Source organism: Formica exsecta, unplaced genomic scaffold (genome assembly GCF_003651465.1).
Source record: "Formica exsecta isolate Colony F162 unplaced genomic scaffold, ASM365146v1 scaffold72, whole genome shotgun sequence".
In the NCBI taxonomy this organism is placed as follows: domain Eukaryota; kingdom Metazoa; phylum Arthropoda; class Insecta; order Hymenoptera; family Formicidae; genus Formica; species Formica exsecta.
In genome coordinates, this window is record NW_021853485.1 from 4,693,924 (window position 1) to 4,719,814 (window position 25,891).

The following is a 25,891-nucleotide window of genomic DNA, read 5'->3' on the forward strand; positions in this document are numbered from 1 at the left end:
ATATATATATATATAATAAGAATAATAGATCTCGACATATTTAGTCGCAATTTTCAGAGAATTTCGAGCTACCTAAGCGCAATAATTTTGACGATACTTTCGACGAGACTCGAATCTGTTTCTAATGTATTTTAACAAGGATATAAAAAAAGATAAATAAAGGACACAAGTTGCTTAAGAAAAAAAGATTACAATACTTGAATTCTGAGGTTTTATAAATAGAATACGATACAAAACGATAAAAAATCTCTTAATAAATCTTAATCCTACAAAAGATAAAAATATTACTTTATCTCATATTATTAAAGCTTCAATTAGATCCTTTCACGAAACACAAATTCGAGTCTTCGAAACCTATCATCTGTGATGTAAAACGCTTCTCGTAGTAACTGTGAATATTTCTCGATCGTGCCTTCTCTGTTCGATACACACTAGTACACACACGCGCACACACAAATATACATATAAATGTATAGAATATCTCAGAGAATATGATAACCAGTAGTAGAAACCATTAAGCTAGAGACTCAATATTGCGATTTAAAAAAATTTAAGTTTCAAACAACTTTTATTTTCTTTTTAACATTAAATATTTTGTGACATATATATATATATATATATATATATAAGGATCTCATAATAACCGTATCACTTCTCATGTGCAGATAAAGCATTAAAAAATATCGATCAATTCGTGTAAGCAAGCGCGCGGCGAGAAAGGATGGCCCTGAGACAACCCAAAAGTTTGCCGTCGCTAGGCGCGCGACAAAGTTTTGGGAGGAGAGCTCTACAAATGACAACGGTTACGTACGAGCGGTACGATTCTCGCATCGTAGCAATCACACATCAATGGGTTGTCCATTTTTACTGCGCGCTTATACTCACGCGAATTGGTCCATCTTTTTTAATTAATTTCTCAATAATTATTACAAAAATCGCAAAATGGTAAAGAACTTTTTTTCTCTGTTTCACCTGCTCTACCTGCACACGAAAGATGATACGGTTATTATGGGACACCCTGTATATGTATATAATCCAAATTACAATATATACAAACAAGCTTTCGAATTAATTACAAATTAATTAAAATAATCTATTTACACTCTTAAAGCTCGACTAGCTATATCTCTTAATTTTCAATTTTAGATACCTCTATATAATTCAATTGTACTGGCAGATTTTTCTTCGACAGAGAAATCGACTTCACATTTCCCCTTCAAGAGTGACCTATATTACTGATTCTCATATTTTCTATGACACTATATATATGCAAGGCATTCAGAAAGTTTTCCACAATCTTTCAGTTAACAGTGATGTACATTTAAGTAATAATTCGATAAACTATTTCGTTTAAGGTATAATCGCCATATATCTTTAGGTCAGTGTTCCTTAAACTACATTCCACGAAAAAATCTGGAAATATGTAACTAATGATTCTCTATGTTGATTAGTACATTAATTGCGACAAATATTTATTCTTTTATTATATCTACTTCACACTGTGTAATCCATCTAACAAAAGTAAGATTTAATTGTAGAAAGTTACATTGAAAAAGTTTACATTACTCATGTTTTATATACAAAGTGTCCGCGCCCAAGATGTCCTTTCAACAGGCTCCTATAATTTATAATGTATATACATTTACTTGACAAAAATTAATTAATTTTTAACGTCTCTATTAACTATTTGTGTAAATGTATCGATGTTGAAACAATCACCACTGTCTCCAATTTAACATTTTCATGTATGTAATTGAAAGGACATTTTTTTCAATATAATCATAATGGAACACCTCTTTTGCCTGCCATTGTGTTTTTTCAAACGAAAATCTTCATAGAGACTCAAGGGACGACAAAAAAAAATTCTACAGTTTTTAACGTCCCGTTATTTGTAAGTTTAAGAAGCTCTGGCTTTTTTTCACTTCGGTCACGATGCCAGCGCGTTACATATCGCGCGAGACAGCGGTGCACGTTAAGTTTTGCAATTTTCCGATGGATCGACTGTCTTCGAGACTAGAATCGATCGTCTATCTGTACATTTTCGTCTATCCATAATCTTCCTTCTCTGCTTTTATTGACCCTCCTATCCCCATATCCCTCCTCTCTTTCTTCCTATTCGCGAAATTAAAAAAAGACCGACACGAAACTAGCTAGCATATAAGACATATTATTCGACATCTATTATAGTCAAAAATTAAGTTTACAATGCTCGCTTATTTATATATATATAAGTATATGTATACTTCTTCTACGCTAAAGCGCTCTAATTTTATATGTTTTCTCTCCGACGTGCTCTGATAGTTCCAAGGATCTGTTGAGTAGAGATTTATAAAAACGGAGCTCTATCGAATCCAAGAAGGAAGATTTGGTGTAACAAAGATCCGGAAATATTAAAATGCCACATAGATGTACTAGAGAATCAAAGACACATCATTAAGAATTTATGATAATCTGATTGCAAAAATGCGTGTTATCAAAGTTCTTTTGTGCAGATGAATACATTTTAAGTGTTTCCAACAAAGATGATTTAAAAAAAGTCATTTTTATACCAAATATCTGTCAAACTGAATCTTCCTATTTTATCAAAAATTTATACATTTTTAAAAATAAATTCTATGAAAATTTGGACAAACTAGAAGTTACGAAATTAGGAATTTGGACTCAAAAACGTAAAAGAAGGATAAAAGAGGGAATCAATCAAGAGTTGATGATATCAGAATCTCGTGGAATTAGGAATTTATAGAGCTACGGAGGATGTGTTAAGTATCTACGGAATCGATGGTCCTTGGAGCCAAACATGCATCTGTTCTAGATATCTTCTGCAGAGAATAGTTTCAAGCAGCATTCAGATCCTCCAATTGGCGTAACGCCTATACTTTGGCTCGAGCTGCTTCATCATTTGTTCGAGTTCATCGATTTCATCATCCTTGTCGTCATCGTACTCCATTGGATCTGTCTCGTTCACTTCGCCGCTATTATTTTCCTTCGCCTCAGTTCCATTCCCCTTCATTGCATTATTTCGGACTGCAAAAACAATACGTTGTCATGTTGAAGAAAAAAACTATGCAAGAAAGATATTAATAATTAAGTCAAATTATAATAAATATAAATTCGTTTGTCTAACTTAATTATTTATTATAAAATTGTAGTTTTAAAATTGTAGTATCTGATATTGAAATGTATGTAAATGATGAAAACATGCAAGAGATACATCAACAAGAAGAAAGACAAAAACATGAAACGATATAAAGCTGATATAAAGGCTTTAAGAAACATCGCTTCTTGTTTGCCTTCATGTTTTGTTGTTAATAAAGCGGAGACTACTGTTGTCAAAGGATAAGGACCAATTCAACAGGGAAACAACGAAAAAATTGCAAGATAAAAAGCTACGTTAAAAAGCTTCGTAAGGAAATCTCTCGTAACGAAGGTTTCCGCATTTCATCAGGTTTTCGTATCTCCATCCAAATAATCGACAAAGAGATTACATCTCTCATCGTATCGCGCTTCATTCAAATTGCGCAATGTAATTGTCAAGTATTTAAAACTTTTTTAATTCTTTTATTTTCAGATATTCCCAGCAATAGCACCGATACAAAAGCTGACGTCGATTGCACAAGTTGCGAAAGCGAATAAGTAGGAAATCAAGAAGAGTCGAAGCAGTGGGGAAAGAAACATCCTCTTCCACACATTAACTCTTAGAATGCACGACCTTTCCCGATACGTGGCATAGAAGTTTTCAAATTTAATTATTTAATATTTTTATTTTCGCAATTTCGTTCTTCGATTTTAAAGAGATAACACGCAAGTTTTATTTATTTTTATCAGCGTACCAAAATAATCGTCACATCTTCTCCTCTTAAGATTATGTTATAAGCCGACGATTAGACTTTGTTCTGATAACACATGAGATTTAAAGTTTAATATAATCGCGCGCGTAACGCATTCTAAGATTTCTGCAAGAAGTTCCGTAGAAGAAGCCCAGAGGAGAAGGCGCCCTATAGTGCACTCACCTGGTACCATGTACGGCCGCGGGGGAGTGCGCGATCATCGGCGCCGCCGGTCGAGTGACGCCTTCGTCGGCGACGGGTTGCACCGAGTTGACGACCGTGCACTTGACGCCGCTGAGGTACGAGAGGCCGTTGCCGTCGCCGTCGCCACTCGTACTATCGCTATCGACCAGTCGCGTCTCCCTCGCGAGGAAATCCGACGCAAACTCGCCGAATTCCTCTTCATCGTCGTTATCGTCACGCGTCGGCATCTTCGACGTCGTGACGATCTCCAGCGTGCCGATTCCGGCGGTAGCGGATTCCATCCTGATGCATATTGACGAACACTCCGACTCGATCCCCGAGTCCACGCTCTCCTGGAGGCTGCTGCGCGGCGGTGGCGGCGGCGGCGGCGGCGGTGGCGGTATCAGCGGTACCTCTGTCATTTCGATGACGTTATCGTCGATTGCCAATGCGGTCTCTTCGATCCCGGAATCCTGACTGTTCCTGTGCACGCTCCCGGGATTCTCGATCAGAAGCGTGCTGCTTGTCGGCACGGTAGTCTTCGAAGCGGGAAGCTCAAAGTACGACTCTGCCGGTTTATTCGGTGAGTTTCTGGACACGATGCCCTGAGGTGACAGCTCGTCCTCTATGGACGTGCCGTCTGTGGAGACGTCGGTCATACAAAAGATAAACTCCTCCGCGTCGGGCTTGTCCAGACTTGTCACGGACATCTCGTGCGGCGATGGGGTAATGAGAATGGTCGGATCGACCGTCCGCTTGCTTTCCTCATCCTCCGGATGACTCGCGGTCTCGGCAGCATCCTGTAGGATAATTCGATGCTTATCGATGTTATTTAGCATGAACAACCGTCGCCCTAACGCCTCCTGGCTGCCGTCTGGACTTGTCGTCTCCAATTCTCCGTGCGAATCTATCTTAATATTTATACTTGTACTTGTTGCACGGTCAACAGAATCGCGGTAAGCATCATCGTGGAGATCATCCCCCTCCTCCTCCCTTCTCCTCATAAAATCACACCGGTGATCTCGGTGCATGTTACTGGTAACTTCCTCGTTTAAGTAAACGTTCGCGTCCTTCGACGACATCGATGATAGCCCACTGTTCTCCAATACAGATCTGATCATGTCGACATCATCGTCCGTCGTGATCGACGCGATACTTACGCTATCTACGGCTTTCTTATTATCATATGCTATGTTAGAAATCGGAAAAAACCTACTATCACTAGTCTGATTAATACTGTCCGTGGTTATATCACATGTCCTTATCATCGCGGCATTCGTTTCTTCAACCGCGTCATGTTGTAAACACTTTGCGTCATTACTCCCTAAAATCTTCGAATCATCGCGTCTTAAGCACTCGGCATCATCATCGCGCTCCGTATGTTTCGAATCCTGCGGCACATCGTCACACTCTTCCTCGCCGATAAAATCTTCGAAACGTTTCGCATCGTTACACTCTATACATACGTCGGCAATTTTACCTAATCCTAGAGCAGAATATTCGGCTATGTCCGTTAATCTTACATTTATACACGCGGTAGTCTCGCTCGCTGGCGACGACGACAATACCGCTGCTGCATTTGTTGCGACGTGACCGTCGCCTAATACTAAATTATTAGCGAAATCGTCCTTTGATTGCACACTTTCAGGTAACAGTCGATCACTAATTCTATCAGACTCTGTCCACCGTAAGTCATCCGTGTTATCCTCCTCTTCGTTAACATTGCGTGTGCTATCTCGCACACTCGCGACATTTTTTCCGTCGTTTCTCGTAATGTCATCTCGCAGCCTCTCATCTTCCGAATCGTTGTTCGCAACCTCATCTCTCCTCTGTATATCCTCGCTTTCTTCAAATTTTTCACCAGCCTTCCTGACCATATCCTGTCCCTTCTCCTGATCCTCTAAATTTCTTTCATCGATTTCTATAGTTCGATTTTTTATCCGATCGAATAATTTATTCTCATCATTATTCGAAACTTGACTCTCTTCCTGACTGATAAAATCCTTCTTATTGTCCCTGCTAATCTGATCGAATAACTTTTGCTCGTTGTTCTTAGAAACCTGACTTTTCTCTTGACCAAATAAATTTTCGTCTCTTCCAATAATCTGATTCTTCTCTTTACCAATTAAATCTTTCTCATCGTCATTTGTGCTCTGATTCTGTTTTTGATCAAATAAATTATTCTCGCCACTCTTAATCACTTGATCTTGCTCCATTAGATTATTGCCATCGTCTCTCGTAAGTTGATTGTTCTCTCGATCGAGCAAATTTCTCTCGTTGTCGACGCTCGCAACTTCAATTTCTGTCGATTCTTCTAAATCCCTCTCCCTGATATTCGCATCCTGATTTTTCACTTGATCGAAAATCTTGGTATCGTGCTCGACGAGATTCGCTTGTGGCTCGAGCTTGAAAGATGCGAATATGCCGGTCAGATTCTGTAGCTGCGATATATTTAGTCCCGATTTGTTCTTCAACGGAGATCCGTGTTCCGAAGAACACGAGCCATCGATCTTGGTTCGGCTTTCCTTCAGGTACTGCTGCAGCCTGTCGCCCAATGCCATCACACCGCTAACATTCTCCTGCAGAGAGCTTTTCGTGTCCACGGCGACGCTCGAGGATTCCGTGAAGAACTGGCCGGGATGCTGGAACAAGGAAAGAAGCTTCTCAAGGCTGGATTTGTGTTTCTGCACTGATGTGCTTGGTCGTGAATGCGATTCCATCGTGCGAGACGAGAACATTCCCGTACAAGTGGTACTCGCGGAAGATCTCGACATGCAGGTGGATAACTCTTCCGAAGTGGCTCGGCTCGATTCCGAAGTGTTATCCGAGGACAATTTTATCGCGTTCGAGGCTTCATCCTCGACTATACTAATCGAAATTGTATCTTCGTTTGGATATGCAGGTACTTGGAGTTCCTTTGTACTCGTATACATGATACGACGATCTGCGATCGTCTCAGTATCCCTGACGGCTGTCGCGGTGCTCTCGAAATTCATCTTCGTAACATTGTTTGGATTGCTTCCGTTTTTGTCGCAATAGTCCATCTCGTTTTTTTCAAATTGCCACGTCCCGGTTACATAATTCTGATCTAACCGTTCTTCTTCTTTAATCTCCGTCATCTTTTCACATTCTTTAGAGGTCGCGGTAACGATCTCATCCGCTTTAACTTGCTGTTGACTCGATGGAATCTTCGTCTCTCCGTCGCAACGATCCTCATTCTTGGCGATGTTTTCGCTCGAGGAAGACGTTTCTTTCGCTAATGGGACTACGTGAAGCATATCGGACGCAGACGCGGCTGTATTACCGCTGGCGTCCGTCTTGTTGATAACGCTGTCGGAATCATCCGAATCGGCCGCGTCGATTCTAACGTTGAAGCCGATCGTGATCGAGCTGCCACTAGTGGAGGAGACAACCGATTTGGGCGACGAGCGACCGGCGCTCGCCGACTCGACGACCGACACACGAAACCGCGACGAGCTGCCGCTCGACGCACCGGAAAAAAAATTTGGGGAGGAGCCGAGGGATGGCGGGGTGACGGGCGAGGTGGATGCCGAGGAGTCGGTGGAACGTAGCGACGCCTCCGGCACCCGACACACGACGAAACGATTCCGGGACGGGCTGGGAACCGGACTAGCTACAGGTGAGGGAATCGGACTGGGAGCCGGGGATCGCAGACGGCCACCGCTGGTGCGTTTTGCCGGCTCCAGCGTGGCGCGCGTCGCCGGCTCGTTGGCGGTCAACGATGTCGCCGATCGACCGGACGACGGGTTTGGCAGTGTCTGACAGGTGAGCGAGATCTTACGGGAGCTCGCGTTCAGTAGCCGGTTCGGGTGCTGCGGGCTCTCGGTGTCTTCGGTGGACTCTTCCAGCAAACGACGCTCCTCCTCGTTTTGGCTGCAGCGACCGCGAATCTCCGCAACCAATTCCATATACTCATGCACGAGACCATCCTTGGTTTAAAAAAGATAAAGAGAAAGGGAGATCAATTAAACAAACTTAAAGAGGATTGTAGAACATACGTATATAAATATCTTACGAAACTCACTATTCTTATCCGAGGTTTGTCGTCCAAGTCGATCTGCGTTACGGTCTTGTTCACCTTCATTACGTTCGCGAGAGCACGCATCCCGCGCATCTGTATGCTGTTGTCTCGCAAATCTATTCTCTGCAAAAGCAAAAGAGAGCATAACATAAAGCATTGAGCGTGAACCGGATTGACGGTATAACTCGGAGAGCTTACCTGTAAAACTTGATTCGTTTCCATGATCTCGGCCAGCGTGATTATTCCCTCGCACGTGAGCTCTGTCGATTGCATTCCCAATTGCAGGAGAACACGATTCTGCTTCAGTGATTCGTTAACGACTCTTAGTGTCTCGTCCGTCAGCATATTCTGACCGATATTCAGAGTCTCCAATGTTTTCGATAATGCCTGAACATAATTATTGCGGGCGTAATAGGGCAGCAAACGCGTTAAGCTACAGCATACAAACAGCATACTTTTATTGCTTCATTTATTCTTATTTTTTGATAATTTCAAATAATTTTACATCTTTCCTCGATTTTCAAGCGTTGTACTTAAACCATTGTGATATTATTTCAATTCTCTATTATTTCCAATATTTCTCTATTTTAACATATGCACTAATAATGGTACAAATATATACACACAAATAAATATGTAAAAAATAATCGATGCAATAAAATATAACAATAAAAATTTTAATTTAATAATTAAATTCATGTTAAATAAAATTTTCTTGCAAGATGTCGTACACATTGAGTTAGTTATTAACAATTTGTATTTATAAAAATCACAAAAAAAATGATCGTGATGATTATCGCCGACATTATGATTCAATAAAGATGATATGAAAAACCGCAAGACATTCATTTAATACATACTATAATCCTCGAGATGTAGGGTGCCGAGTTCTTGGTTAGACGATTGTTCCACAATATCAGGATACTGAGTCCCTTGCCAGTCTTATCCTCGTTCACTTGATTGATTAGGCCCTCCAAAATGTCCCGTACCCCGTCGTCCTGGACGTTATTATTACTAAAGAAAAAAACATTTCCAAAAGAAAGAGAATCTGTACTAAAAACATCGTTACTCGCTTAAGCCATGTCTCTCACAGATATAAAGCAAACATCTATAATCTACACATAAAAGTATATTTAGTTACTGCGCACGATTTCTACTGATTTTCGCAACAAATTTAAAAAATAGTTTGTAGAGAGAAAACTATAAAATGGGACGAAAAGATACACGAAAAATAGACTAATATACAATATAAATTTCACATACATACACACACACACACACACACACACACACACACATTCTCACATTTATCTTTCTAAAGAAAGCTTTAGGAGACAAATAATCATTCTTATCGAGCAATTAATCGTACCTAATATCAAGCAATTGCAAATGATTGTTCATCCTTAAGAGAGATCCAAGTTGTATAGCATCATATAGATCAAGCCCGTTATCGGCTAAATATAATTCCCGTATACCACTATTCATTTTTAGGGCTGTAACTGTTACAAAAAACATAGTCATAATATTCATAAAAATCATTGCGGAAAATTTTCGTTTTACTAATTACGGTAATATAATGTTTCGCTTTATTTCTTTATTTTAATCTCAAAAATTATAATAATATTATTATAATAAATATCAATAAATATTATTACGATTAATGTAATAAATTCAAATAATATATTTATATAGATGCAATATAATATCTGAATGCCTAGAAGAATATTGTTACACGAAATAAATACCAAGTATGACGATTGCTCTGCCCGATAATCCACAGTTTTCCAACTTGAGAACATGTAGGTGGCAAGCTAATCGTAATGCACGGCTCAAAATATTCATATTTTGTTCGTTAAACATTATGTCCCTTGCTTCGAGCTGCTCTAAACACTGAGTCTAAAAAAATTAGGAAAGTATCACACAGTTACTCTTTTAGTATTTCATTTTAAATATAACAGTATAGTGACACTATCTGCTATACGTTCCAGTAATTAATTGGAATATAGCCAAGTTAAAAATAAAGACAAAATTTGAAAACTAATTTTGACATACAGGGTCGTTCTATATAAAAATTCTCGTTTAATAAACTGCTTGTATGCATACCTTCTTAATCATATGGGAGCACGCTTGCCAGCCGCGCGCTCCAATATCCGGATTAAACGAGATATTTAAGTATTTTGCGGACTCGTAATATTCCAGCATATCAAATAATATCACGGAACTCTGTAATAAGAATTGTTTACATCAATATAGATTATATATGCTAATATTAAAATATATACTCAATAATACATGAAACAATTTATGTATCTTTGTAAAAATACCTCATCGTTCAAAGATGTTCCTTCTAGATTAATTTTATTAAATTGTACTCTCTTCAATATCTCCTCCAATGGCTCAGAATGATCCTGATCTAAGATTTCCCCTTTCAAATTCAGCTGCTCGCACCGATCTTGAGATATATCCAGATTCTGTATAACAAAAATGAGGAAACATATATGCGTAAAAGTGAATGAAAGCTTTTCTTTCTGCAAAGCTGACTCAATATCGAAATTCGGATAAAATTTGCAAAAACGCATTCCTCAAAGCGGCAGAGCTATGTCCGTGCACTACAAAGGCACTGATAATCTATCTGGTGAGAAAGTCTTGCTAGATCGCTAGAGAATGCCAGAACAAGTAGCATGTACAAAATGCCATGATGAAAGAAAAGTAAAAGAGATAAACTTCACGTTTTTATTTCAGCCAGTTTAGCGTTTTTGGTTCAAGTAAACAAGCTCGATACACACTTCCATGTACATAGAACCAGTCCTTTTGCGAGATCATTACTTTGTTGCAACATGCTCACACCTGAATTTAATATCAGTTGTGATTTACGCCAGAAAAGAGACAGCATGATATAATGAAATTATATATAATTGTAGTATAAAGAAATAGATGCATTTACCTCTATCTGAACTAAAACGTTTAGCAAGGGTTCGGTGTTGTGACGTGTGCAAGACTCCTTGTATTTGAAGATTAAGTCCTCGCGATTCACATTTTCAGCTGGGAACAATTATTAATACTTTTATTTTTTGATATACAAAAGTAGCACAGAGATTATAATCACGGGCATGCTAATTTTAAAAGATCATATTTTTATTCAAAATACAAAAACATTTTGGTTGAATTTATTACACTTACAGAAATAACGAAAAACACACAGGGAAATTTTCAAAGGTATCTATAATTGCTCCATTATGCAATTTCTTCAGATTTTCTAGAGGGAGTAAATTATTTCACGTATATAAAATAACAAGTATAAATATAATATACATAAAAAAGACAGAGAGAATGTATGTAAAATTAAAGAGAAATAAGCAATGTGTAAAAGTAAACAATACAGTGTATGGTCTATAATTATTCGTTTATTTATTTGACAAAAATCACATTACACCTTACACGCATTAATTACAATTAGAAAAGAGAATGATTGTTACAATTTTATCGTATATTATTGTCCCAGATAGACTTTAACATTGCGTCAAACTTATAATTAGGACAAGATTCACATTGCGAAATCCTTCACTTGGGACAGAGTCTATAAAAAAACCTAATAGCACAGTAACGATATACAACTGCACTAAAGAATAATCAAGTAAAAAAATTGTGCAAATGATTCAACTGCTTTGGATATTATAAGAATATTTCCACAGACAAGTAATTATTATCCTGGTCATAATAGTAGAGTAGAATGTTAAGGTATTTATTTGACACAAAAACTGCGCGCAGTTAAAAAATTAATTACAAATTTCTTAAATACGCTTATACATTATATTGTACACTAGACATTTTTTAATCTGTTTCATGCAGTGTCTTGCTGCATCTTCAAAAATTTACAATTTCCATCTCAAATAATAATTAATTTATATAAAATTTTACAGCAAATAGCTACAACTCGCTGTATTTTCAACAATATTAGATAATAATTTTACTTGAAATCTTGACAAGTGTATATACAAAAATATCCTGCAACATTATAACAGCATAGGATTAATAATCTATATATATATTTGTACCGAATCAGAGACACCATAATAAATACATGTTAGTTCTATTAAAGAGTAATTTACATATCGCAAACAAAATTTGAATCGTGCTTCTCTCAGTACTGTACAAAGAGAGAGCACCAAGTGTTCTTTATAGATTCTTTATAACAAAACATCCACAAACTGATCACATCGACTTTTGTCAGCACTAATCCTGGTTAATTACTTATCTTCCTCTGTATCTGTGTCATAAAGGTCAACACAACAGATTGTCAGTGCAAGATACATCATATCATTAAACCTAAGAGTTAACGCACGGTGCACTCCGAGATACACTCCAAAGAGGTACGGGTCGATAATGCTCAATCTGATAAAGAGCCAGGTAAAGGACCAAGATATATCGTGCGCAAGGACAATATACTCACCGTGCCGCCATGGATTGGCGGGCTCCAAGTAGCCCGTCACCAGATGATTGTCGTTCGCAGGGAAGTTGACTCGTAACGGGAGAGCACCGGGCGATCGCGTTGGCCATTTGTTGGTCCAAGCCAGGGAGCTCCGCAGCTGACGGCCGTCAACCCACACGTACGGCGACGGCGGTGGGCCACCGGTGCCGAAACGCGGCCTCCTACCAGTGTACCTCGTCGTTGTCGACGGCGATGCTGGCGGCGGCGACAGCGGTGACGGCGGGGGCGTCGCCGTCCCGATCGTTGCATCGCTCTCACTCGCCAAGGAGGCCGCGAGCGAATTCCCGCAGGTTCGCGTAACCGAGTCCGCTTCCTCGCTCATGCTTCCGGAGCTGCCTCTGACATATTTCGTTGTCGCACACTCGTGTCAGAACTCGCAGTTCACGCAAGCGATCGCGCGCACATACACACACACACATATATATATATATATATATACACAAGAGCGCGCGCGCGCGCGCGCTCACGCAACAAAATCACGATACCCTACATACACTCGCGTACGTACGCACGTCGCGACAGCTTACTGTCCGTCCGGGCGCTCTACACGGGGGGCTCGTCACGACGTACGTCAACGCGCCTGCCTCGGCCTCGGCCTCGGCGATGTTACACGATCGACGATCGCTGCGCGCATTACCGCGCCCGCCATCTTTGTTGGTTCATCGGTCATCGAAGAAATGATTTAATAAGACGAGGGTAACATTGCGTATAATGGCGACAGCGTAATAATCATAGACATAGTATATCTAGACCGAGCGTTTGCCTTTATTTAAGGAGTGGGGGTAAAGGTGCACGTAGAAAAGGACATACTCTGTTTCGTGCCCTTTGCGTTCTCTCTCGCTCGCACAGAGCATACCCTGCCGAAAATGGTCGATTAAAACGGATTTAAAAAAATGTAATCCAAATCGATCGGGATTTCTGCACCGAAAATGCGGTATCAAACTATTGTCCCATGTCTCATTTTCCAATTTAGTTATTAATTTAGTGACTTTGTCTTTCAATTTTCTTGCTTCTTTTTCTGGGATAACAATCCTAAGCCGCATTTGGGCACGTTCCAGAGGCATCACTTCTTTCAATTGCGAGATGACATCTAGTGCCTGTTGTTTGGCATTCCGATTAGGTTTAACGGAAAAATGTATTTCCTCTCTCATGGCATTCTCGATCATGGAAACTGGATATGGGTGTTTAGTTTCTGGATTTATACATTTGCTAGCAACTGTTGTGGCAATATCTTTGAACATGGAATCTAAAGCTGAATGCCTTTCTTTATCAGAAACTTGGAGCTCACCTTTGGCAAGAATCTGTTGGCATATTTCAGTCTGATTGTCAATGCCAAAAGCTTTTATGAGATCTTCCTTCTTTGCCACCTGACCCTTTGATACATTAGTGAATATTGTATGCGTTTGCAGTACTTCATCAATATCTTTTTCTCTAAAATATATTTCAGAAAGAAATAATAAACAATGCATATCACATTTATTTCTGCATGATAAAAAAGATCTTAGATAATAAAAGATACTCTGGTTAGAGCTGGTAAAAGCAGCTGGTTAGAGATAAGTGATGTGCTATGACTTATTTGAATAGATATTGACTTAATAGACATTAATGGAAAGATATCAGAATGTAAACTAATATAACAGATAAAAAACAGAGAAGATAATGAAATAAGATAGTCTCGCAGATAAAATTGTTAAGATTATAAGTAACACGTGATAATATAAATCTTATGACAATGTGTATTCTTATGTGTACATGTGAGAAGAGAAATTATATAAATGACGTTACATATGTATAGATAGATAGAAATATCTTTATCAGCCGCAATCTATTTATTGATACACAAAGACTTACAATTTATTTCTCCAGGATATTACTTTATTCTTGTAACAGGCAATTTCAAATCGCTTGCCACCTTTCTTCATGCGAACGACAGCAACGTTCGTCAGTCTTATTTGATTCGTCGGTGTAAATATTATCGACATTTTTGCAGTAAATTCTGAAAAATCAACCTGGCATAGCCAACGTATCGGCTATTTCGAACTGTCTAATTGATAATATTCTTGTTTATTTCTATTTAAACTTTGAGATGTTGCAAACACCGTTGCATCAAATTACGCGATGAGTGATTGAGAGACACATGATGAATCTTCGTATGTGGGTTGGCTCCGACCATAGACATAGTATATCTAGACCGAGCGTTTGCCTTTATTTAAGGAGTGGGGGTAAAGATGCACGTAGAAAAGGACATACTCTGTTTCGTGCCCCTTGCGTTCTCTCTCGCTCGCACGTAGCATGACGAAAGAGAGCGCTATGCTATGTGCGAGCGAGAGAGAACGCAAGGGGCACGAAAGAGAGTATGTCCTTTTCTACGTGCACCTCGGCTCCCACTCCTCAACACTCGGTCTAGATATACTATGTCTATGGTAATAATAATGCGGCTAGCCAATCAGAAGTAATCTTAATACCTGTAGAACCAATAGTAATGTTCGCCATATTATCGAAATATCGTTCCTCATTGGTCCAATGATCACGGAATCTACGGAATGTTGTACTTGTCACTTCCGGTTTCAGGCATTTCGAGTCGAACGCATCATATCTAGATCATGCATCATGACTTATTGGATCCACTTGTCAACAGCATAACCTCTCGCTCTCTGTATGTATATGCGGTCTCTCAATCTGTTTATATACATTTCAATTTTATTTTTCTCGCGCGGATTATCTTGTCGGTTCTACTCATTCATCAAAGTATCGTGATTGTATGTAAATTATATGGTGTGTTTATAAGATCTCCATCCCATAAAAACGTGTACAAAAAACAAAAATAACACCTGGATTAAACGATATATATAATTCTTACATTTCTTACTCAGAACAATTAATAAAAATTAATTGATTGAGAGTAAAATAAAATGTCAGGACCAATGGTGCTGTGCCAGCTATGGATGGGTGGTGTGAGTAAATTATTTAACAGTTTGTATCGCTTGACGCACGATTGATTAAAAATATAGGTAAATACAAATGCGATTATTAACAATTATCTCATTTTAGCTGGAGCCCTATATGACAGAGAGCTTCATCATGAATGCGTTTCACAAGATGGGCGAACAGCCACAGACGGTAAAGGTAATGCGAAATCGGTACACGGGCGAGCCCGCAGGATACTGCTTTGTACATTTTCCAACTGACGAAATGGCGCTCGATGCAATGCACAAATTAAATGGCAAGGTGATACCCGGTTCAAATCCTGTAAGTATATTGTGATACAATTTATATAAATATATATATAATTGTTGATTGTTATTCTAATATTGTGTGATATTTTGCAGCCTGTACGGTTTCGCTTAAATCATGCCAGCACTACGGGGAAACCTGCTGCTGAGAGAGAGTTCAGCATTTGGGTAGGCGATTTGTCCACTGATGTAGATGATTACTCTTTATACAGAGCATTTGCTGCAAAATATAATTCAATCAGGACAGCTAAAGTTATATTGGATAGTTCGGGATTCAGTAAAGGCTATGGCTTTGTTAGATTCGCAAATGAAGAAGAGCAGAAGAATAGCCTAATCACTATGAATGGTTACAGAGGACTTGGAACAAAATGTCTGAAAATTTGCAATGCTGTACCTAGACCCTGGAATAAAATATCTGGGTAAGTTTATTACATAAATTATATTAGCAATACAAATAATATATATTTTAGGAAATAAATTTTGTTCTTATATCAATCTGAAAAATATTTTTTTAATATTGTGATTCAAATATAAGAAATATTTCTTGATTATTTTCTAGTTCAACACCGCCACAATCAACTTCTGAATATCCAGCATCAAATATGAATTCAGAGGCGTATAATTACTATGATACATCATCGTATTGGAACAGTTACAGTGCTTGGCAACAAGGCTATTATGAAAGCGAACCAACATCAGATGCCTATAACAATTATGTATCTGATCAAAAACCTGAAGAAGACGAATTAGAATTAATCGGTATATATACCATTTATTTTCTTACAATCGTGCCGTTTCTTCAAAAAATCTCAATCTGAAATATTTTAATATAGTATGTTTATATTTTTATCCAATATCTTTTCTCTTTTACAGAGCACTCAGTCCCCATTGACATTGACAAGGCAAATAGAGAAACAATTGAACAGGATTATAATTTATGGGATGCATTGGAAAGTTCAAAGTGGATTCCATGCGATACTATAGAATTGTGTTATTAGTGATTAAAAATAAAGATACATTCTATGGAAATCGTAAAGAGAGATATATCATATTATATACAATATATATAATGTGATATATATATCACATGTAATACAGAAATCTAAAAAATATATCTCACTTTTAAGTATTTAGTTACAAAATATATTTTATTGATTCTAAGAAAATGTTGAAAATAATCAAAATATCTGCACTTTCCATACGCAACAGAAATTTTGGATTGCAAAAATAAAATACAATTTCAATTGCTCAATATTTTATTTCTGACAGCTGCAATTTTCCTCTGCAACAATTTTGTTGCTATAAAATGATTATCAATTATGATAATCTTACATTATATAACTTATATAATGTAATTTTACATTATATACATTGTCATGGCAGTACGCTGGCAATACCATTGAGCTCTATACTAGAACTGAACTAGCTCAAAATATTGGCTGAAAGAGATTATTCACAATAGCAGTTTGTTATCTTTCTCAATATAGTTCGATAAATGTTTCCTATACATATGCTGTGTAAAAGGAAATATACACTTAGTTCTATGAACTTTATATATGTGGCTGCCTGTATTGTGAAGTCGAGATCAAATTTTATCCTACAAAGTTTCCTTTTAGCCGATGTTCTTGTTCTAATGATATATATACACTTGCGAAATAAAAATGTAACGTACTTCTTTCTCAATGATTTTCTTAATCCACTGTGGTTATGTCACATATGAGTAGTGGAAAAACCACACTGGATAAGGTCACTTTACATACAGTTGATTCAGAAAACAAACAAGATTACAATACAAGCAAGAATTATATGGGAGAGCTCGCACTATCTTTACTATCGTGTTACGCGCGTAATGCTGATAATTCATAACATAATATGTTCTACTACTAATTGAATAGTTTTATACATATGAAATTAAACTTTTTCTGATAAAAAAAATTAATGTTACATAGGAATAAATGTGCATCCGTATATTGCGCAATTCTTATCACAATAAATCGTCTTCAATTTGTCGGAAGAAATGAATTTATCCCCAGATAGAAAATATCCTACATAATAAGCAATATAGTAAAAAGAAATCCTCGCTATTATATATAATTAATATTATTTATAATTAATTAAAAACACAAAACTTTACAGACATATAAATAACAAAATTAGAAATGTATCTTCTCTTGCATTCTTCTTTTGCAGTCTTTTTTATACTCTTCTAGTCTATATATAAATTAATATTCAATCCCGACAAATCGAAGATACGTATCATTTGTGTAATGCTATCTAAAATTGAATTGTATAGCTAAGTACAAATGCAAAAGATCATTTTTCGAAATTTTCATCATTGTCAGGTTTAGTCGATTCAGCAGTTTCCGGCTTATTAGTTACCGTTGTTAAAGAGTCCGATAGATTCTGCTGATCCGCCGTAGATTCGCTAAGTTCAGTCGCCACGTTAACATTATCAACGTTCGAGCTAACCATATAAACCTGCAGAATAGTGTTTCCAGGTTCCTCTGCAGACTCCTTCGATACGATTACCAAAGATCCCGGTTCCATTTGACTTATATTTGGTATTACGTTCGTAATATTTTCAGAAGACGATGTTTCCGCGCTTTCACCGTTCTCGGTTGAACTATTTACAACCTCTGTAACTTCCACGGCCACATGTGACGATATCACATTCTCGTCATCAATTACTGACGATTTATTCTCGATACTACTGTCAGGTATCGCATTAACATTAGGCGTATTAAGTTTATTGACATCGGGCGCTTGCAGCTTTTTCACCTTCTTCGGCTGTCTACCAGATCTAGTCGGTCGGATTCGATAGATCTCCGGAGAACTGTCCGAATCGCTATTGGAACCGCTTGCGCTGTCATCATCGGAATTGTCAGATCTATCATCCAATCGCCTCTTTCGTGCTTTACTTCTCTTCCTCATTTGTTGATGAGTGTCACTCGTTTCGCTATTCATTTCGATGTCGATCTCGTCGCTTGTTGATATCGTTGTGTCTTCAGCTTAATGTTACATAGGAATAAATGTGCATCCGTATATTGCGCAATTCTTATCACAATAAATCGTCTTCAATTTGTCGGAAGAAATGAATTTATCCCCATATAGAAAATATCCTACATAATAAGCAATATAGTAAAAAGAAATCCTCGCTATTATATATAATTAATATTATTTATAATTAATTAAAAACACAAAACTTTACAGACATATAAATAACAAAATTAGAAATGTATCTTCTCTTGCATTCTTCTTTTGCAGTCTTTTTTATACTCTTCTAGTCTATATATAAATTAATATTCAATCCCGACAAATCGAAGATACGTATCATTTGTGTAATGCTATCTAAAATTGAATTGTATAGCTAAGTACAAATGCAAAAGATCATTTTTCGAAATTTTCATCATTGTCAGGTTTAGTCGATTCAGCAGTTTCCGGCTTATTAGTTACCGTTGTTAAAGAGTCCGATAGATTCTGCTGATCCGCCGTAGATTCGCTAAGTTCAGTCGCCACGTTAACATTATCAACGTTCGAGCTAACCATATAAACCTGCAGAATAGTGTTTCCAGGTTCCTCTGCAGACTCCTTCGATACGATTACCAAAGATCCCGGTTCCATTTGACTTATATTTGGTATTACGTTCGTAATATTTTCAGAAGACGATGTTTCCGCGCTTTCACCGTTCTCGGTTGAACTATTTACAACCTCTGTAACTTCCACGGCCACATGTGACGATATCACATTCTCGTCACCAATTACTGACGATTTATTCTCGATACTACTGTCAGGTATCGCATTAACATTAGGCGTATTAAGTTTATTGACATCGGGCGCTTGCAGCTTTTTCACCTTCTTCGGCTGTCTACCAGATCTAGTCGGTCGGATTCGATAGATCTCCGGAGAACTGTCCGAATCGCTATTGGAACCGCTTGCGCTGTCATCATCGGAATTGTCAGATCTATCATCCAATCGCCTCTTTCGTGCTTTACTTCTCTTCCTCATTTGTTGATGAGTGTCACTCGTTTCGCTATTCATTTCGATGTCGATCTCGTCGCTTGTTGATATCGTTGTGTCTTCAGCTTCTTCGTTGTTAATAACGTTCTTCGTTAATAGCGTTTCACACTCCCCTATACTTTTCGCCACCAATCCTGTAATAGTTTATTGTGTGAACCAATTTATTTTAAACATAATATCCAGATAGTATTCAGATATAGTTTTCTGATTATTAATACATATCTTGTTTCATAAATATCGCTTCAAAATGAAATGGAGATTATAATATACTCACGATGCTTGCGTCTTTTCGCCGCCTTAGTTATATTTTGATCATTTTTTATTTTCTCCGATGTCTTTTTAGGAGTGTCTTGGATATTTTCAAGTTTTTGTAACATTTCTAGAAACAAAACATTATTTGACTTTTTTATTTTCTTTAGTCAAAACAATAGCTTAAACTAAATTCCAAGAAAACAGTGACTAATGCATGTTATAACACAAAATAAATAAATAAGATATATAAACAGAGCAAATTGTCTTAGTACTATTACAAAAGTTCAAAAAATTCTAACGAAAATATTCTAATTTAACTACGTAATTTAAATTAGCTATTATATCTGTAACAAAATTTTTATTTATTATAAGTAAATTATTACAAAATCACTATATCAGCTCAATATTTTAATAATGCAGTGAAATGTTAATAATTCAATATTATTAACTAAAATATAAGATGTGTAATAAAAAAATATTATAAGAGAGAGAAAGAGAACATACCTAATTGCTCTTCTAACATTTCAGTATCAAACTCTTGATGGTATTTCAGAGCTTTTTCAATCAATTGACGATTAACTCTTTCTTCTTTCTTGTACTTTTGTTTAATTTCTTGTCTAGTCCTATTTGGGAATAGAGTCTGCATCAATAGAAAATCAGTGCCAACTACATTCAAGACTCTGTAAAATTTAAGTGTCTCCCATTTTGGCCACTCCTTTCTTCTCTTATGTTTCTTATAGAAACCACCATTATTGCAAATACCATCTTCAACAATAATATCATTCGACATTATTTCTCTAACTCTTTTTGCATCTTTTTGTTCTATCACGAGACTCTGTTCGTCTATTATCAATTGACCGTCAGGACCGACTTTGACTTGCGGCACAGGCATCGCCGACGGATCATCCGCTTCTTCCTCTTCTGGTATTTCCATTGGTCTGGACAAAAATGGAATTAAATTCACAAAGTATTGACATATAGATATATAGTGTTTTATACATATGTGTATGTATACTTTACTATTATTATTCGATATACTTACTGTGCTGCAATTATTCTTTGTTCTTTGTTCGACTTCATAGGATTCGTTACAGGATTATAATATATAAAATCATACATTTTCATCTGACTTTTATCAGGCGTTTTATTTTCGTGTTTTAGTAAGAACTCCCTTCTCGCTTCGGCTAGCCTTCTCGCCGATTCCGAAACCTGCATGCGCCTCTTCTGCATCGCTTTAATTCTCGGAGAGATATTTTGATTATCAGCAGTAGTACTTTCCTTGTTGCTCTGTACAGAACAAATAGAATCATTTCGTATGCGACTTGGCACGACGGACGCTGTTCTCTTGCCGTGCTCATCCTCGGATTCGCTCGCACTCGCACCGCTTCCCTGTATGCTATTCTTTCTTACTCTACCACCAGTGTCTAGTCTCGGTACAGGTCTCATAAAACACAGACGATTCTTTGTAGGAGAAACTGAAAAAAGAAAAATATATATATTTCAAAATGTATATACAAAATGTAACTGATATAAAGATTATAACATTATATTTTAATAGAAAAATCAAATTGCTATAAAATATTTTTTTGTTTTTCAATATGAATTTTTTAATCATTTTACAAAAGCCTTACTTATATCTATTGCTGTCGATGGCACATCTGACGATGGTGGAATATTCTTTTGAACCGATTGATCAATAGATTTTTCAGGCTTGTCATTTATTTCAATGCACAATTCTTGAGAATTCGGTTTTGTTTGGGCACATAATTCTTGAGAAGCTGGTTTCACTCCAGCACATAGTTCTTGAGAAGCTGGTTTCACTCCAGCACATAGTTCTTGAGAACTTGGTTTTACTTGAGGACATGATTCTTGAGAATCTAGTTTTATAACTATGATTGGTTCTGGTTCTACAAAACTAGCTTCTTTTTGTTCTTTCTTAATAGTTTCCTCAGATATCTTTGCAGCATCTTTAACGATTTCCTGCTTTATTATATCAATATCAGTACCTTCATCTTTCTGTTTCTTTACCTCTGTGATATCTCTGATAGCTTCTGGTTTATATTTCAGCTGAGCATTAGATGCATCTTTCTTTTTTTGTTCTTTATCAGACAGATCACTTGTATCAACAAGAGCTACTGCATCTTGTACAGGATTCTTTCGAATTGGCACACTAGCCAAAGCTTTAATACGTGCTCGACGCATGTTTACTTTATAAAGCTTTATATAATAGAATCTGTATATGAAAAATAAATATCAATAAATGAATAAAAATCAATTAATTATAGTGCAATATTTATAGATTTTAGGCATACATGCACAATATACAAGTTACAAACACAAAGCAATTATATGAATACAAAAAGTATTGTATCCTGATCAATAAAGCAAAACTTTCTTTTTGTTCTAAAATGAATATATAATTAATAAAAACTGATAAAAATCACTGAAAATTCATGTGAAAATTATTATTCATCAACTTTCCAAATTGAACAGATTAACGCGGAAAAAATGGCAAGAAATAAATATGAGTTCTAAAGCATCAACAGCTGTAACGATAACATGTTTCTATTTCGCACTTCTTTTAAGTATTATCGCCAACGTGAATCTTTGGCATAATTTTCGCATTTAATTCAAATCCGTAGCCACACAATCCGTAGTATGACACAAGATCGTGTTGAGATGAATGCTATCTGTCACGCGTTCATTTTGAGGTTGGTTGGTTAATTGCTGTCATTACTTACGGACACAATTTGCTATTTCGACGCAAACGAGATGTAAGTTCCTTGAGAATCAGTGGACACCATCGTATTTTTTTTTTTTTTTACGATCTGCCGCTCAAGCACGAAAAGCAGTTTTGTAGTCACCTCGTTCTTGAAAACGCGTGCGACGTGCGACTGAATCGAACCGCACATGCACACTCGCACACTAGCGCATGATCCGCACGAATCACGAATCGTACAACGCACAATATACATACCAATATATAATATGTATATACACACATACATACATACAAATATATATATATACGTGTGATCGTAGCCATATATCTTTTATGAATGAACAAGACAGAAATGGGCAAAAATCGATCGATTAATCGATGTTTATTCTTTTTTTCACAGAAAGAAACAGATATAGAAAGAGACAGACTTCTGTATATATTTTACAGATTTTATATATATATATATATATATATATATATATATATATATATATATATATATATATTATATTCTGTTATATTATATATTTCTTTATATTATTCTATATATATTCCATATAATATGTCTGTGGAATGGATACATAAATCAATTAATACAAATCATTATAATGCGAAAATGATAATAGCTTTATGAGAGCTATTTCAATTGTTTATTTTTTAACTCTTGATCCTTCTTCAAAATATTCGGATTAATTTGTGTGATTACAAATATATAGATAATTAAATATAAATGTATATATATATATTGTTTTACAAAAAATATTACATATAAATTTTTCTTTATATTTATGTCTTAAACGTATAATACAAATATTATATTGTAAAAGGTATTTCTTATATCGCTATTCATACTTTTGTACATTTTTACATTTGCTAATTAATAATAAACTGTCTATAGCTGCTAATGACTATCCATAAACTGCATATCTGATAATAACAGAACTGTATTCGGCAGTGGTCTAGGTTGTGGACTGAGTACGGTGAATGTCTGCCTCTCGACATCCACATTGGTTCTACAAATGTAAAATATATTTTTGTGCATAAGAAAAAATTATGGTGATAATAATAATTAGTATTAATAATAACAATAACAACAATTATACAGAATTCCTGTAACAAACTGTATACTAACACGCAAACAAATCCGGCCACGTTAGTCTGCACGACATCATCCTCTGGAGAATCAGCAAATGAGACAGACAACAGGTGATGCAACAAACTGGGTCCTGGCGTAACGGCCACTAATTTTGTCAGATTATCTTCTGCCTTCATGCCCAATGGCATACAGGAAGCTGGTAGAACGGGTGCCCCAATCTTATACAGCCTCGCCTCGCTCCATTTTACCTCAAAACTGTGCGGATAAAGGGGTGTTCGAGAGCCATAGAAGTACTCTCTGACACCCTGATCTCTCGCTTCAGTCCTCTGCGCCTGACTCCTCTCGACAACTCCGCCGCTCTTTGGTAGAAAAACTACCTTCACAAAGTCCGGCATATCTCTTACCAATTCATTGTAGAGTCTCTCCTGATCTAGCACGAGTATCGCATCTACCTCGAATGCTTGCGCGGCATGCGTGAGCAATTTGTAGCCGTCCCCTTTAACCCAGCCGCACGTGTTTATGACAATTCCGGAAGCTTTGGCCTTTTTGTTAGCTTGTAGCCTGTCCGAGCATACCTCTGCCAAGCGTGTGACGAGTAAATTGTACAACGTCACATTGGCTTGTGGTGTTTTGTGTCCGAAATGAAAAACCAGTGGCGCTTGCTGACTAAATCCTTCCACTACATTGGACGGCCGTTCCACCAACAGAGCGCCCACAGTACCGGGGATCGCTATATGTCCCTGGCCGACATCGAGATCGACAAAAATCGGCCTTCTGCCCATCCTGACAGCATAATTCAGCAATATTCTACAAAGCGTGGACTTTCCCACATCACAGGGGCCCACGACCATCGTTATCGGACCTCTAGTATCGTCCTTCTCTGCAGTCTCTCTCATCCGTTCCATCGCTGCATGGCAATTCAGGTACAAACCCATAGGTGTTTCTTTCGCCACATAGCTAACATCAGTTTTTCCAACTAATTCAACGGTACAACCTTGCCAAGTGTAAACCGCGACTTTTGCGCCAGCGATAAACTCGTACTTTTTACCTTTTACCAATTCTGTCCCAAATACTTCTGCCAGGCCACTCTTTAACTGCAATTATAAAATTCCGGGTTAGCTCCAATAATAAAAGAAATCTATAGGCTAAGAGTTTCAAAAAGAAATTATATTACCTCCAATGTAACTTTTTCATTCTTACTCTCCACTTCAAATCTTAATTCACAGTCGGGATCTAACTTAAATTCTTGCACTGTAGATTTTTCATCAGACATTTTTTTCAAATAAATTGGAGCTAATGCGTTGCCTGAAGGACGAAATCTGTTCTGTATATTCTACATACATTCCACATAGATTCGTCGCTTTCTATTTCTCCAACGCTTGATTATATATTAGTCTCATTTTCAATGTAGAAGTTAGAAATTCGCAGACAAGATGAACAAGTCTGATCTGAATATGTTCGTCTTGTTTCAAGCGTAAAAAATTACAGAAAGTGCTAGCAAAATGAACAAATCTATAGTTGCTTACACTGGTCACGTGACATTAGAACTGTGTTCCAAAATTCACTGCCAGTACTGGAAATCTATAGTTCACGTTACGTATATTATAGATTTCAAGTACTCTCTGGCAGTGAATTTTGGAACACGGCCTAGGTTTGCCGCAAAAGTTGGCAATCGTGACGCCGACATTTTTTGCGTAAGTACGTTGTGATGCTGTCAGAATATTTGCGTTTTTGTTTCGTGAGCATACTCGATTATTCGATTTATGTGATATTGCGTAGTTACCTGTCACGTATACAAAGTGTGGTAATCGCGATAAATCTTTTAGTTTTCACGGTCAAACCGTCAAACGTGATATAGCTCTGACGTACGGTTCGTGTTCAACATTTCCCGTTTCTCATAACCGTTGTAAGTTGACATGAGTCACAAGACATTTTTCTTGTACTAAAACAAAGAATGATTAATTTAATATCATTTATAAAGAAAATTTTATTATGTCGCGCAATTTCTCCCTCGCTATATATATATATAT

At 37.1% G+C, this 25,891-nt stretch overlaps 7 protein-coding genes across 7 annotated transcripts in view; 2 read left to right on the forward strand and 5 right to left on the reverse strand.

Annotated features, from left to right (window-relative positions):
* Positions 1 to 2,887: 2,887 nt before the first annotated feature.
* Positions 2,888 to 13,231, reverse strand: LOC115243314 (serine-rich adhesin for platelets). Its single transcript, XM_029820193.1, has 11 exons — positions 12,503 to 13,231; positions 10,997 to 11,094; positions 10,377 to 10,523; positions 10,156 to 10,275; positions 9,798 to 9,948; positions 9,422 to 9,551; positions 8,913 to 9,066; positions 8,251 to 8,439; positions 8,056 to 8,175; positions 4,011 to 7,960; positions 2,888 to 3,024 (listed from the first exon to the last, which is right to left on the reverse strand). The coding sequence occupies exons 1-11, from the start codon at positions 12,861 to 12,863 to the stop codon at positions 3,015 to 3,017; spliced, it is 5,430 nt and encodes a 1,809-aa protein (XP_029676053.1). The 5' UTR covers positions 12,864 to 13,231; the 3' UTR covers positions 2,888 to 3,014.
* LOC115243632 (ribosome maturation protein SBDS-like) lies at positions 13,175 to 14,711 on the reverse strand. Its single transcript, XM_029820767.1, has 4 exons — positions 14,393 to 14,711; positions 13,830 to 13,972; positions 13,466 to 13,712; positions 13,175 to 13,190 (listed from the first exon to the last, which is right to left on the reverse strand). The coding sequence occupies exons 1-4, from the start codon at positions 14,521 to 14,523 to the stop codon at positions 13,175 to 13,177; spliced, it is 537 nt and encodes a 178-aa protein (XP_029676627.1). The 5' UTR covers positions 14,524 to 14,711.
* A 422-nt stretch (positions 14,712 to 15,133) lies between these two features.
* Positions 15,134 to 17,020, forward strand: LOC115243316 (tRNA selenocysteine 1-associated protein 1). The gene is made up of 6 exons (XM_029820195.1): positions 15,134 to 15,197; positions 15,330 to 15,495; positions 15,593 to 15,790; positions 15,871 to 16,193; positions 16,334 to 16,533; positions 16,648 to 17,020. Exons 2-6 carry the CDS (start codon positions 15,454 to 15,456, stop codon positions 16,770 to 16,772), a joined length of 888 nt encoding a protein of 295 aa, XP_029676055.1. The 5' UTR covers positions 15,134 to 15,197; positions 15,330 to 15,453; the 3' UTR covers positions 16,773 to 17,020.
* Positions 17,021 to 17,165: 145 nt separating this feature from the next.
* Positions 17,166 to 18,779, reverse strand: LOC115243317. Its single transcript, XM_029820196.1, has one exon. The coding sequence runs from the start codon at positions 18,736 to 18,738 to the stop codon at positions 18,088 to 18,090; it is 651 nt and encodes a 216-aa protein (XP_029676056.1). The 5' UTR covers positions 18,739 to 18,779; the 3' UTR covers positions 17,166 to 18,087.
* Positions 18,780 to 18,793: 14 nt separating this feature from the next.
* Positions 18,794 to 23,007, reverse strand: LOC115243315 (transcription factor TFIIIB component B'' homolog). Its single transcript, XM_029820194.1, has 6 exons — positions 22,785 to 23,007; positions 21,675 to 22,276; positions 21,086 to 21,518; positions 20,548 to 20,981; positions 20,066 to 20,170; positions 18,794 to 19,925 (listed from the first exon to the last, which is right to left on the reverse strand). Exons 2-6 carry the CDS (start codon positions 22,243 to 22,245, stop codon positions 19,162 to 19,164), a joined length of 2,307 nt encoding a protein of 768 aa, XP_029676054.1. The 5' UTR covers positions 22,246 to 22,276; positions 22,785 to 23,007; the 3' UTR covers positions 18,794 to 19,161.
* Positions 23,008 to 23,544: 537 nt separating this feature from the next.
* LOC115243457 (protein CLP1 homolog) lies at positions 23,545 to 25,309 on the reverse strand. The gene is made up of 3 exons (XM_029820501.1): positions 25,036 to 25,309; positions 23,898 to 24,955; positions 23,545 to 23,778 (listed from the first exon to the last, which is right to left on the reverse strand). Exons 1-3 carry the CDS (start codon positions 25,132 to 25,134, stop codon positions 23,667 to 23,669), a joined length of 1,269 nt encoding a protein of 422 aa, XP_029676361.1. The 5' UTR covers positions 25,135 to 25,309; the 3' UTR covers positions 23,545 to 23,666.
* Positions 25,310 to 25,525: 216 nt separating this feature from the next.
* Positions 25,526 to 25,891, forward strand: part of LOC115243456 — a 4,288-nt gene continuing 3,922 nt past the window's right edge. The window contains exon 1 of the mRNA XM_029820500.1: positions 25,526 to 25,767. The gene's annotated coding sequence lies outside the window, so the exon portion shown is untranslated. The remainder of the gene's footprint in view (positions 25,768 to 25,891) is intronic.

Coding starts and splice junctions, on each gene's coding strand:
- LOC115243314 (XM_029820193.1), bottom strand. CDS start 12,863: ATGAGCGAGGAAGCGGACTCGGTTACGCGAACCTGCGGGAATTCGCTC. Junction 10,276..10,376: donor GAACATCTTTGAACGATGAG/GTATTTTTACAA, acceptor TTCTTATTACAG/AGTTCCGTGATATTATTTGA. Junction 8,440..8,912: donor CCTACATCTCGAGGATTATA/GTATGTATTAAA, acceptor AATTATGTTCAG/GCATTATCGAAAACATTGGA.
- LOC115243632 (XM_029820767.1), bottom strand. CDS start 14,523: ATGTCGATAATATTTACACCGACGAATCAAATAAGACTGACGAACGTT. Junction 13,973..14,392: donor ATATCCTGGAGAAATAAATT/GTAAGTCTTTGT, acceptor AATATATTTTAG/AGAAAAAGATATTGATGAAG. Junction 13,713..13,829: donor CCAACAGATTCTTGCCAAAG/GTGAGCTCCAAG, acceptor ACCCATATCCAG/TTTCCATGATCGAGAATGCC.
- LOC115243316 (XM_029820195.1), top strand. CDS start 15,454: ATGTCAGGACCAATGGTGCTGTGCCAGCTATGGATGGGTGGT. Junction 15,496..15,592: donor GCCAGCTATGGATGGGTGGT/GTGAGTAAATTA, acceptor ATCTCATTTTAG/CTGGAGCCCTATATGACAGA. Junction 15,791..15,870: donor TGATACCCGGTTCAAATCCT/GTAAGTATATTG, acceptor GATATTTTGCAG/CCTGTACGGTTTCGCTTAAA.
- LOC115243317 (XM_029820196.1), bottom strand. CDS start 18,738: ATGAATAGCGAAACGAGTGACACTCATCAACAAATGAGGAAGAGAAGT.
- LOC115243315 (XM_029820194.1), bottom strand. CDS start 22,245: ATGCGTCGAGCACGTATTAAAGCTTTGGCTAGTGTGCCAATTCGAAAG. Junction 20,982..21,085: donor CAAAGAATAATTGCAGCACA/GTAAGTATATCG, acceptor ATTTTTGTCCAG/ACCAATGGAAATACCAGAAG. Junction 20,171..20,547: donor AATGTTAGAAGAGCAATTAG/GTATGTTCTCTT, acceptor TTTTGTTTCTAG/AAATGTTACAAAAACTTGAA.
- LOC115243457 (XM_029820501.1), bottom strand. CDS start 25,134: ATGTCTGATGAAAAATCTACAGTGCAAGAATTTAAGTTAGATCCCGAC. Junction 24,956..25,035: donor ATGAAAAAGTTACATTGGAG/GTAATATAATTT, acceptor TTATAATTGCAG/TTAAAGAGTGGCCTGGCAGA. Junction 23,779..23,897: donor GTGGCCGGATTTGTTTGCGT/GTTAGTATACAG, acceptor TTACATTTGTAG/AACCAATGTGGATGTCGAGA.